The sequence below is a fragment of the Acomys russatus genome, chromosome 32 (assembly GCF_903995435.1).
Source record: "Acomys russatus chromosome 32, mAcoRus1.1, whole genome shotgun sequence".
Lineage (NCBI taxonomy): Eukaryota > Metazoa > Chordata > Mammalia > Rodentia > Muridae > Acomys > Acomys russatus.
In genome coordinates, this window is record NC_067168.1 from 40662207 (window position 1) to 40675517 (window position 13311).

A 13311-nucleotide genomic window follows, 5' to 3' on the forward strand; every position below is an offset into this window, starting at 1 on the left:
AGAGGATAACTTGGAGTTGGTTCTTTTTCCACCATGTAGATCCTGGTTAGGCTTGCTGTAAAATTAGGCTTGCTGTAAAAGCGTTCACCCACAAAGCCATCTCACTGCCCCTGGTTTTTCTTTTCTTTTCTTTTCTTTTCTTTTCTTTTCTTTTCTTTTCTTTTCCGTGTGTGAGTGTTCTGCCTGCATGTCTGTGCACTATGTGTGTGTGCAGTGACCATGGAGGCCAGAAGAGAGCATCACATCCTCTGGAACTGGAGTTTTCTTGATTGTCAGTGCTCAGTTTACTGAGAAAGATGACTAAAGCCAACAGACACTTTATGCCAGGCAAGCGTTGCTCCAGGGGGTGCTGTTGGTTGGCATCTGGGCATAATTAGGTCCCAGTGTGTAGGCCTGTGGGCCCATCCTGTCCCTCTCCTACTGAGTCCCAATATATCCCCACTGTGTAAGCACAGCCTCCCCAACACCATTTCCAAGAACCTCTGCCACAGGTCTCCCCTTCTGGCACTAGCTCTCTTGTGGCTGCTGTTGAGTGCTTCCAGAGAGCTGAGGTGTGTGGCTCCATCTCGGGGCACATGCTCCTGTGGCGGTAGGATAGGATATCCCATATGCTGGGGTTGTGCTTTTATTATCTGAGATTTACCAAACGGCTTATGCTTGTGGGCCAGCAAGTACTCATCCTGTGCAATGTAATTGGAATATGGGTCTCTTTGATGATGAAAACTGAGAACACTCCGTATCGGTTAGCAATTCTAACTTGCTTACCTTTTCTGTTAAGCTTTTTTTTTTTTTTTTTTTTTTTTTTCCTGTTAAGCTTTATAGCACCGTTCATAATAGGAAAAATATAGTAAATTATAGGCTTCCTCATTATAATCTTTTTCTGAGATGGCACGGGGCTGCCAGCAAGCACTGAGATAGCTTGACTGAGCGAGTTGTCGGGGTCCCCTGGAAGGCTGGAAGCTATGAAGAGGTGTTGTTTCTTAGCCGAGTGGACGGGGCGTACAAGGCTAAAACTCTATTACACTTACTGAGCATAATGACTTCTCTAAACTTTGGGTCCTAAGTGAATTCCCTTGTACTTGATGGAAAGAACATCAGTGTTGGATTCAGCTTTTCAATCAGCATCTGGGATTTGTCAGCGCACAGGGCAGATGGTGGCCCCTGTCCACCCGCCGGTGCCACTGAGCAGTGCAAGCAAGTGACGCTGGAGGGAGACGATGTTTTGGAAACTGAAGCTGCGAAGGAGGATTGGGGTGCGAGGAATTCAGCTAGAGTTGCAGTTCGTTGTTATTTTATTTTAGGTGGCCTTTGGTTTTCTTGTCTGGTTTTGGATTTTTGATGCCTCCCAAAATCCCCAAACAGCATCACTAGATGGAGACCAAGTGTTCAAACTCTTGAGCCTGTGGAAACGGACACCTGAAAGTCATGGGATCAAGCCTAGTCCCTGCGGTTCCTACAGTTCCTGCCGCTTTCCAGCTGGGCTCATCTGCTGGTGACAGGAACCCTTGGCTGGACAAGCACAGAGCAGGAAATGTCACTCTAAGCTGAGAGCATGTTTTGTAGGAAAACCCAGAGAGCAACGGGCTGGTATCAGCAGCACAGGCGCTGACCCCACTCTGTGTCAGCATGACCTTGGGCTGCGGCTCTCTCACCCACTTCTTGGAATGACTAATTATCTGTGGTGCTGAGCCGTTTATGTACACCATCCTGTTTAATGTGACGAGCTGTAAAACACAAGGGGCCCGGATGGCGCAAGATAACCACTGAGCATTCCACTCCCTCTCCATGAAGTGCTTTCTCCTTGACATGCCATTCAGAGACCAGGGTTTGCCTTGTGAGAAGCCTGCCAACTGAAGGACTTGCAGACTGCGAGGAGGGCGCCTTAGTTTTGCCATGAGATGAGCTGTAGGGCTTAGTTTTCTATTCCTGTTTGTCCTCTTCCTCCCTGTATATCATGTGGTCATAGAAAGCCATGTCCCCTGTGGTCCCTGTGTGGTGTGGGCTGGTGTGGCAGTGGCTTTGCCCTGACATCCCTCACATCAGCTCCAGATTGCACTCTGCTGAGCCCTCCACAGGGACAGAGTGTTGAGGAAGGTTGCAAAGACCTCTGCCTTTTCTTTAATGGTGTCCGTAGCCCAGGCTGGCTTTGAACTCACCATGTAGCAGAGATGGCCTTGAACTTCTGACCTTCCCGCCTCTTCCTTTCTAGTGCTGGGATTACCAGCTTGCAAACACCGTGCCTGGTTTTCTGTGGTGCTGGGGATTGAACCCAGAGCTCTGTGCATGTCAGGCAAGGACTCTGCCAACTGAGCTATCTCCTAGTGCCGGGCTTCTGGGTTTTAATGTATTTACTCTTGACTTATTTCCCGAAGAGCTCTGATGATCTTGCCGTTCCTTTTCAGCCCTGATGTCATTCCAACATTCTCTTTGGGCCTGTGTGTTGGGGTATAAACAGATGGACCCAGATGCAGGAACCCAGGCCTGGCCACCACAGCAAAGGCTGAGCGTGCTCAGAGCACCCTGTGGGCAAAGCCTACTGCCTCTCTCCAGCCCCAAGGCTCCAGGCTGGGCCTGGAGGCTCACGGAAGGAACTGTCCTCATCGCCAGTGTCGTTGTTTTCTAGATGATGAACCAGGTGGAAGACCAGCAGAGGAGCCTCGTGCACGCCATTGAGGCCCTGCCAGGCTCCGGCCCCCTCACTGCCTTGGACCAGGACCTGCTTCTCCTGAAGGCTACCTCTGCTGCCACCCTCAGCTGCCTGGGGGAGTGCCTCACCCTGCTCCAGCAGAGTGTGCGCCAGGTGGGCCCACCCAGCCACAAGCCAGGAGCCTCAGGTGAGCGCTCCACTTGCAGCCCCTGTGCCTGTCTAGTCCAGAGGTGTGCTGCCCTGTTTATATGTGAGTGCATCCCGTTCAGTCCATCCGTTCAGTCTGAGTTGTCTGAGATACGATCTCACTGTGTAGTCTGGGCTGGCTTTGAACTCACTGTATAGCCTAGGCTGGCCTTGGTCTTATGGTGATCCTCCTGCCTCAGCATTCTTAGTTCTGCAGTTAGAGGTATGGACCACAATGCCCTACTTTTTCACTATCCATCCAGTTATCCTATGGTCCAATTAAGTCTCCATCCTGTCTCCCTAGTAGTGTACCATCACCTTGCAGATTTGTCAGCCTTGCCCTGATGTTCCATTCTGTTGTTGTCTCTCATCCTCAGCGCTCGCCTTTCAGATCCATCTCTGGGTACCTCTGCCCAGTGTTTCCATGGAGTGCATCCACCAGCTACTGTAGACACAGACTCTCCTCATGTCCTCTCCTGTCTGTCCTTTCACACACACACACACACACACACACTGAAGGACAGGTTCATGCCAAGACCCTTTAGGGACAGTGTCACACAGGCCTCCCTTGGGGGCTGGTCATGCGGGAAGATTTTGCTGAAGAGCATTCTGGAAGCATTGTTGGGTTCTCTTCCAGAAGCCAGAGGCAGGAACCTAGAGCCACAAGAGCCCTAAGCCGTAGTCCTGTCTGAGGAGTGAGTAGTAAGCAGACAGAAAGCCATCGCTGAAGATTAAATTCAATAGAGAAAGGTGAAAATAGCTCGAGTAAAGGGCCGGGGAAATGGCCTCTGCCTCGAGACAAACCGAAACCAAACCCCAGCACAAAAATGATTTCAGGCTTCAAAAAGGGTAGAAGGACAGTATGGGGGTGGAGAGGTGGCTTATGGCTCAGAGCATGTGGTAAAGCTAGGTTCCCAGCACCCCCACACAGGTGCACAGCCCCAGGGACTCTGTAGACACCTGCACGCATGTGCGCATGTCCACCCCACCGCCATGACACATACATACATATAATTAAAAATTAATCTTAAAAAAACAAAACAGGCTAGACCGTCAGGGTCCCTAAGAACCAACCTGTCCCTGCCTGCCTGACACTTGGATTACAAGCTCGTGAGGGTACATGGGTGCTGGAGGTCACTCGGGTCCTCATAGGGTTCACAGCCATCACTTCATCCACTGGGCTGTCTTCCCAGCCCTCACTCATCCTTCTTGATCATTTTTGTCACAAAATGTGCCTGGAAGTTGGAAGGCATCTTTGCTCACCACTGTGCCACTACACATGGCTGGGTTAATGGGAGACTGAAGCCTCCTGGGTAATTCATCTCTTCTGCTCCCAACTCTTAAGACTTACAGTCCCTGCAGTTTTGTTTTTGTTTTTGTTTTTTAAACAACAAGCACAAGCTGTTTAAATCTGTGCCACACACTGGGAAAGAAACAGAGCCCACTCTTTGATTTTTTTTTGGGGGGGGGGTGTTTCAAGCCAGGGTCTCTCTGTGTTAGCCGTGGCTGTCCTGAACTCGCTTTGTAGACCAGGCTGGCCTCGAACTCACAGCAATGCTGCTGCCTCTGCCTCCCGAGTGCTGGGATTAAAGGCGTGCGCCACCACAGCCCGGCACAGAGCCCACTCTTACATCTGGATCTTCACAAACCAGAGTGGACGTGACCACAAAGTGTGTTTGCTTACCGTCTTGTAGCCGGCTAGGTTGGTAGGGGCTATAGTCGTGGCGTACACTGAGGAAGACATGCTTGTGTCTAAGGAGGGCCAGGGCGGGTGGGTGGAAGCAAAACCTCGCAGGGTTTTCGTAGCTGTTATACCTGTAGCTCACCAAAGACCCCTGTATATAATTCTCACTTACCCATGGTTTGGCTTTTTGATTCTTGCCTTGTGTTTTTTTTGATCAAAGTGAATTTTTTGACACACACCGCCCCCTCTTTCCCTCCTCCTCCCTCCCCTCCTCCCTCTCCCTCCCCACCTCTCTGTCTAACCTCTCTCTTTTTTCTTTCGCTCCCAACTCCTGCTTTAAACTCTCATGTAGCCCAGACTAGTGTTGAATTTGCTACATGGCCAAGGGCCTTGAACGTCTGATCTTCCTGCCTCTATCTCCCAGTCGCTGGGGATAGAAGTACCACACTGTTGATGCAGTCCTGGGGATTGAACCCAGGGCTTTGTGCATGCTGGACAAGCACTCGCTCTAGTGAGCTCCATCCCTGTTCCTTCTGATGTCATATAGCAGGTCATCTCCAGCAACATTTCCGAACGTCTCCTGGGAAGCTGACCGACCAAGGCGCTGTCCTCTACAGATGCTGCGCCCTGGTCCATCTTCTGTTCCAAGCACACCTTCAAGTGTACCCGCTTCCCTTCTGTGCATCCTGACTCCCAGGCCTGTCTGTGGTGGCATCTTCAAGATTTTCAGAGAGGTGTACAAAGAAGAATAAGAAAGTGATTGGGCTTTCTGGTCAAGGCTCGAAGCACGCAGTTCTCTCAGCATTCTTTTTTTTTTTTTTCTTTTTTAAAATTTATTAATTTATTCATATTACATCTCGATTGTTAGCCCTTCCCCTGTTTCCTCCCATTCCTCCCTCCCTCCCACTTCCTCCCTTCTCCCCTCCCCTATATCTGTGATGGAGGGAGACCTCCTCCCCCTATATATGCTCTTAGAATATCGAGTCTCTTCTTGGTAACTTGCTATCCTTCCTCTGAGTGCCGCCAGGCCTCCCCATCCAGGGGACGTGGTCAGAAAAGGGGCACCAGAGTTCATGTGAGAGTCAGATCGCACTCTCCACTCAACAGTAGAGAATATCATGTTTGTCGGCTAGGTCTTGGTAAGGGTTCCAAGCTTACTGCCTATATTCTCCTTGGCTGGTGCCTTAGTTTGAGGAGGACCCCAGGACCCAGATCTGCCTGTCATAAAGTTCTTCTTGTAGGTTTCCAGGACCCTGTGGGTCCTACTATTTCCCCATTCTTCCATGCTACTCTCGCCTAAAGTCTCAATAGGATGTCCTCTCCTCTGACCCACTTTCTTGGTAAGTAAAGTTTTTCATGGTACATATCCCTTGGACTAGTGTTTTGATATAAATGAGTATATACCATTTGTCTCTTTCTGCTTCTGGGTGAACTCACTCATTATGATAATTTCTAGATCAATTCATTTGTCCACAAATTTCGGGAATTCCTTGTTTTTAATAGCTGAGTAGTATTCCATAGTGTAGAACAAAGAGACAGCCTACAGACTGGGAAAAGATCTTCACCAACCCTTCATCTGACAAAGGTTTAATATCCAAAATATATAAAGAACTCAAGAAATTAAACACCACAAAACCAAACAACCCAATTGCGAAATGGGGCTTGGAACTTAACAGAGAATTCTCAACAGAGGAATATCAAATGGCTGAGAAACACTTAAAGAAATGCTCAACCTCCTTAGTCATCAGAGAAATGCAAATCAAAACGACACTGAGATTCCATCTTACACCCATCAGACTGGCTAAAATCAAAAACTCAAGTGACACCGCATGCTGGCGAGGATGTGGAGAGAGAGGAACACTCCTTCATTGCTGGTGGGAGTGCAAACTAGTACAACCACTTTGGAAAGCTATCTGGCGCTTTCTCAGAAAAATGGGAATAGGGCTTCCTCAAGACCCAGCTATCCCACTCCTTGGAATATACCCAGAAAATGCCCTACCTCACAACAGGGACATATGCTCAACCATGTTCATAGCTGCTTTATACATAATAGCCAGAAAATGGAAACAGCCTAAGTGTCCCTCAGTAGAAGAATGGACTAAGAAACTGTGGTACATATACACTATGGAATACTTCTCTCAGCATTCTTGCCCGTTCTGCATCAGCAGCCCTACGTGCGACTGATTGAGACAGGCTGAGGGGCTGTCTTTCCTAGCCTAGGTCTATGTGAAAAGAGGGCAGACTCAGGCCTGAAGCTTAGAGCTGGGACTGCACGTGAGCTCCCAGCATTGAAGAGAATTGAAACTTGAAGGGGTTTTGGGGTTCAAAGGACTTGGTTCTCTTTTTGTTGGTTGCTTGCCAGCGGGCTTCTTATTTGGGGAGTGAAGACCCAGCAGAGGCTGTAACCACAGAGTGGTTCTGGGTCAGAGTTGGACCTTTCCAGCTTGCCAGTCATGAAATAGGCTTGGGGAGTGGGGTGCTGGGGCCAGGTCTGTCAGGATGGTGACAGCAGAGCCCGGGTGGGCCTGAATGGGGACAGAGGGAAGACAGGTGACAGGAGAACTGGAGCAGAAAGCAGTTAGTCTACTTTCTCTCACTCAGGTTTCAGAATGCTTTCCTCCTCTCCCCTCCCGGGGCTCCTGGAAAATGCTCTTGATAAGTGTGTCACATTGGAACTGGTGGGGTGTGATGGTCACACAACTGTTCTAGGCTTTCCTGGCCGTCGACAGCTCCCCTTTCTCCTCTTCTACCACTCCACGCCTTTCTTTTCTGTCTGCCCGCTTCTTCTGGTAAAGCTGCCCACTGCCAGCCACTTTTATTTTATGGGTTTAAGCCAAGATACAAACAAGATCGTGCCATCAGTCAGTGAGACAGGTAGAGAAGCCATAGCTCACCTCAGGGTGTGTTTCAGTGTTTCAGGTGGGTGAGCTTTTAATCAGTCAAACAAAGTTTTTTTTGTTTGTTTGTTTTGTGTTGTGTTTTGTTTTGTTTTTTGAGACAGGGTTTCTCTGTGTAGCCTCTGCTATCCTGGACTCACTTTGTAGACCAGGCTGGCCTTGAACTCACAGTGATCCGCCCTGCCTCTCCCTCCCAAGTGCTGGGATTAAAGGTGTGCACCACCACTGCCCGGCAAAACAAAGTTCTTGAGTGGCAATTTCTCCATCAGTCGGGGGCTGGGAGATGGCTCTGCCAGTACAGTGCTTGCCATGGAAGCATGACGCCCACGTTCAGTCCTGAGACCTCATGTTAAAAACAAACAAACAACAACAACAAAAAAAGGCATAGGTTCCATGCACTTGTAATCCCATTGGATTGGGGCGATTGAAACAGGAGGAATCCTGGAGTTGGCCAACCAGGCTAGTTCAGGCAGCAAGTTCCAGGCCAAATGAGAGAGACACTATCTCACAAAATCAAGGTGGGCAGCGCCTGAGGATTGGCACCTAAGTTTCCTCTGGCCTCTACATGCACACGCATACCCCACTTTCGTTCCTCCTCTACACATGTACAAGCTGAGAACACTGTGTCACACTTTTTCTGCTTTGGAGGTTATAGCCTCAGTTTGGAATCCCTTAATGGTTTCTGAACCTGAGAGACTAGGTCACCTTGAACCGACACGTGAGGCTTCATCACCACTCAACGTCTGGGCAGAGGCCTGGCGACACTCAGCACCCTAAGGATCCCAGGAGACATGCGACTGACCAAGGCATTTCAGCCGAATTTCTGTCTTTAATTCTGTGTGTGGAGCTGGGCACAGTGGCATCCACCTGTGATCCCAGCCCTTGGGATCGTTCATCAGAAAAAAAAAATAAAAAGGTTTATGTGCATGAATGTTTTGCCTGTGTGATTGTGTGTAGATCACACGCAGGCATGGTATTCATGGATGTCAGAAGAGGATGCTGTCGCCTCTGGAACTGGAGTTAGAGATGGTTGTGAATCACCATGTAGGCGCTGGGAATCCAACCCAGGGCCTTTGTAAGAGCAACCAGTGCTCTTAACTGATGAGCCATCTCTCCAGCCTCATTCCTTCTTTTTAAGGCAGGGTCTCATGTAGCAGTAATCCTCACGCCTCCCACCCACTCCCCAGGCCCTGGTACAGCAGTTCCCGCTTCTCTCTGGCCGGGTTGAATGTTGTGTGTTAAGAGGCTATGAAAATGACTCTGGTGCAATTTGCACTCCTGAATGTCTTTTAATGTTCATCTCTCAGTCATCATGTAGAGGCAAGTATCTGCTCTGCCTAGTCACAGTCTCGGCGTGAGGGACAACCAAGAGCTTCACATTTTACTTTGGTTGTGGCTTCAGTGGCAGAGTTATGCAGTATACTGTATGAGAAAGAGAGAAAGAGAGAGGGAGAGAGAGAGAGAGAGAGAGAGAGAGAGAGAGAGAGAGAGAGGAGAGAGGAGAGAGAGAAACAGATGGACAGACACAGACAGACAGACAGACAGACAGACAGAGACCCATTTTTGCTGCTATCTTCTGTCCACCCAATCAGATTCTCTTGGGATGCTAAGTTTTCTCCCTCCCCCCTCTGAACAAGCTCAGAAAGAAAGCTGACGGAGAGGATGGCTTTGAGGACTGGACACCTGAGACCCGAAGGACTGAGTGAGCTCCCGTCTAGCCTGTCTTCCCTCTGTCATTTATCCCTGCTCAAAGGTGGGGAACTGACTCTCCAGGCTGGACATAAGCTGTGACCCATCTATTCACCTTGCTGGATTGCTATGGGGTAAAGAAATCAACCCATAATTCCTCCCATGTCCATTAATAAGCTCAGAAAGAAATTCCGTGGTAATGATAATACTGTAAAAACACTACTGTCCACCCCCACCCCGACCCCCACACAGGGGGTTGAAGGAAGATCAGGAAAATGCCCTCAGCTTAGCAGGCTGCTATTTCTAAGAATTATTTCTGCCTAGAATGGACCAGGCATGTTGGCTCTCCGTAATGGGCCCTCTTAATAGCCACTGCAGCTGGCCACATCTGGCAGCAGGAACAGCTTTTTGTGCCCACGCTATGAACATCTTTCCTAAACTGCGATTATTAAACAACAGGCCACATTTTTAATAGTGTATATCTGATACTATGAACTAAGTCTTTAATGTAAATGTTATCCAGTGTTTTTGAAAGTTAAAAAAAAAAAATCCTTATCTGATGTTGGTAAGTGCATTGTTGGGAGTTGGGGTGACATTAGATAAGGTGCTTGTCACACAGCATGAGGACTTGGGTCTGAGCCTGACCCCCACATAAGGAACTGGGTGACCCTCTGGGGAGGTGAACACAGGTGGATTCTGGCTGTTCATTCAGCCAGCCCAGCTGAGTTTGGTAAAAGCCCCAGGTTCCGTGAGAGGCCATGACTCAAAAGTACAAAAAGTGGAAGTAGAGAGTGACAGAGAAAGATACTTTGATGCCAGCCTCTGTCCCCCACTAGCAACTTTTCCTTTCCAGTCTGTGATGCGGCTGGTCCTGATACTGTAGGAAAATGCCTCTTATATGCACGGCCAGGTGCCTCCTTCAAAACAGACCCCACCCTGTGTGCGACACAGGGCCCATGGCCCCTGGATCTCCTCATGTGACTAGGTACAGGTATTTCACAGGCTCTCAGTGTTTGGCTTGGAGACTACCTGGTATGATTCTAGCTCTTTATTTCAGAAACCATCTTGGGATGGCATGGGCCTATGTCACACTCCACAGACCAACTGAAAAACGGGACCCTTGGCTCTTTGCCTTCGGCCAGTGCCAACATTACATGGGCCATTCTGCCGAACTCCGCCGAGGAGGAGCACAGCTCACAGCTGGAGCCAGAGGTAAGCGGTCTCCTTTCTCAGCACACCCACTGCTTCTGTTAGCACTTGTTCAGAAAGCGAGTGAGCACATTTGTAGCTGGCTCACTGCTTTAAGAGGAGGCTCTTTATCAAAAGCAAGAGTTCCCTGGAGAGACAAAATCAGCTTCTTGCCTGCCTGGAACACACTCCCTTGTCCTTCCGTCTGGCAGCTGCCCGGAGCCAAGTGCCATTCTTCCAGTGAGGAGCCTCCAATTTTGATTGAGACGAACCTCATTTTAACTTCAAGTGGGAGAAATTCGAACAGACCCTAAAAGCATCTAGACGTGCCTATTGGCATCTTGTCGCTCCCCCGAATTACGGCTTCTCCATATGGTCACGCTGTTCAGGCTCCTGCCTCACACGCTTGACTCCTGCATGCCTCTGACAGGACAGGCGTGAGATGGCCTCATTCGTGTTGTGTGCAGCAGGTCCAGGCTGCACAGGACGATCACCCCTGCAGATGCTGACCACCTGCCAGACCCCAGCAGGTTGCAAGGATTCTTCTGCCTGCCTACCACAGCTCTGCTTCCCTAATTCTGCCTCTAAGTGGCCACTGGAAGGAGTTTTGGTCCTCTTGCCAAATTTATTTTTGTGTCAAGAATGACACATATATGACATACATATATATACCTGTGACATACATATGGCATATATATGACATATATATGTCATGACATATAATACACATTTGTAATTTGATATGTGCATCCTTTTGGGATATCTTGAGCCAGGCTAAAGCCAGTTTTAACCATTTGTTAGGCACAGTTCTTAATCGCATCAAGATAATTTTAGCTTGAAAATTGTGGAAGACTCACAAGTATGCATTTGGAAAGGGCAAAAGTCCTGGGAAGTTCTTGCCACAAACTAGCCTTGGTGAGCAATTGATGACCCTCTCTGAGTGTCACCGTCTGATATACCCTTCGGCGGTGATTTGGTGGTGTAGGTCTTACGAAGGCAGGAGCCGTCTTCTAATGAATGTCTCAGGCACACCTTCCAGGGGCCAGAGCAGAGTTTGGAGTGAGCAAGGACGTAAACTTTGGCCGGTGACTCTGCAAGGAGTTTCAGGCCCAGACAGACATGCAGCTGCTGTGGGTGCTGCAACCAAGGTTGTGACAGTGTTGGGAGCCCTGTGTCCCCTTCAGGAGACTGGGCGGGTTGGTGTTTGAGGATGGTGAGTAACTACAGAAGCATCTTTTAAAAGCACAATGGGCTGGCCATGGTGGTGCGTACCTATAGTCCTACTAGTTAGGAGGCAGAAGTGGGAAGAGTAAAAGCTCAGGGTCAGCCTTGGCTACATAGCAAGTTCCAGGCCAGCCTGGGCTACATGAGACCTTGTCTCAAAGAGACAAAGAGTATGTTAATTAATTAACTAGCTTAAAAAAAGACCCACAGAGCCATCAAGATGCTCTGGGTGGATAAAATCACTTTCCTACACCTGACTGACAACCTGAGTTACACGGGTATGTACAGAACGCGTGCCAGTAAAGGTGTAAGGTGAGGATTAATGCCACAAAATCGTGCCCTGACTTCCACATGCTCACAATCTTATACAGAATATACATTTTGAAAATGCGTATATACAAAAAAAAGAAAGAAAGAAAATATGTATATACATACATACAATATAATACCCTTCGTTCATGCAAAGAGGAACTTTGTACTTGGGGCTGCGTCACACCATAGTGAGTGTGCACAAAGCTTTTACTCCCGAGGGGTACTGAAAGAGTAGAGTTATTAGACCTTTGTAATCACTTTAAATTTTATTATCAAGTGTAAAAAGTCACATTTGTTTATCGTGTAGGAGAGAGAGGTGAACATGAGCAGGCGAGTGTGTGAAGGTTCACAGAGACTAGAGATTAATAAAAATGCTAAGGAGGTCTGGGGTATCCATTTCTGTTGAATGGATCCCTTGTAGTGTTTCTTCTTCCTTTCCTAGGTAGCCGTGTCCTTGCCTCCTAAAGATGGAGGCTAGCCTGTTGGTTTAATTTAAGGTCATAGGCTGCTATTCAGACTTATCAGTAGCATTGGCAGAAGATATATATGTTGTTCGTCCTCCAGGGGGCTGAGTTCATCCCAGGACCCACAAGACGAAAGGAGAGAACCAACTCTTGCAAGTTGTACTCCCACCTCCACAGGGAATGAATAGCATTAAAAAGAAAAAAAAAAGATTAAGTAAGGGGTGTATGTTCGTGTGAGTATGCTTGCACGCATGTGTGTGCCTGAGGAGGCCAGAAGAGGATACCAGATCCCCTGGAGCCAGAGCTACAGGTGGTTGTGAGTCCTTTGACATGGGTGCCGGGAGCCAAACTCTGGGCCCCGGTGGGATCAGCAAGTGCTTTTGCTGAGCCATCTTTTCAGTATTTCTGGCCCCACAATTAAAAAAAACAAAACAAAACTACAAACAAAAAATACTAATTCCCAAGTTCACCTTCTTTATATAAAAAAAAGATTTATATATTTATTATATATACAGTGTTCTGTCTGCCTAAGAGAGCATCAGATCTCATTGTAGGTGGTTGTGAGCCACCATGTGGTTGCTGGGAATTGAACTCAGGACCTCTGGAAGAGCAGTCAGTGCTCTTAACCTCTGAGCCATCTCTCTAGTCCTCAAGTTCATCTTTTTAAAAAAATCTAAAAAAGAGCCCTCTGGCCACTGACCCTGGAACAGGCTATCGGTTTTTGGTTATTGCGGTTGCCTTTGTGCTTTTGTGAGAGCAATGGAGGATGTGGTCCAGTGACTTCGCAAGGCAAGTGAGACTTACAGGGTGGGCTGGTGTCCTAATGGTCTTTAGAGATGAGAGAATTAAAGTTCTTTTGTAAAGACTCTGTCATTTCCCCCAGCGACAGCCCTGGCAGATGAGTCTCGAAATCCAAATGGCCAGTGGTTAGATAGGTTTTTGTTTTTAAACATCTTGCTTTGTCTCTCTGTCCCTTAATAGTTGAAACATCTAGTAAAATTTACTCAATAGTTCTGTCAG

The 13311-nt window shown here is 48.2% G+C and overlaps 1 protein-coding gene across 5 annotated transcripts in view; it reads left to right on the top strand.

Moving 5' to 3' along the window:
- Osbpl10 (oxysterol binding protein like 10) overlaps positions 1 to 13311 on the top strand; it is a 237752-nt gene that overhangs the window by 175801 nt on the left and 48640 nt on the right. For all 5 annotated transcript variants that reach the window (XM_051140141.1, XM_051140140.1, XM_051140145.1 and 2 more), the window contains 2 exons: positions 2624 to 2834; positions 10161 to 10315. In XM_051140141.1, the coding sequence (XP_050996098.1) occupies positions 2624 to 2834; positions 10161 to 10315 (366 nt within the window). The remainder of the gene's footprint in view (positions 1 to 2623; positions 2835 to 10160; positions 10316 to 13311) is intronic.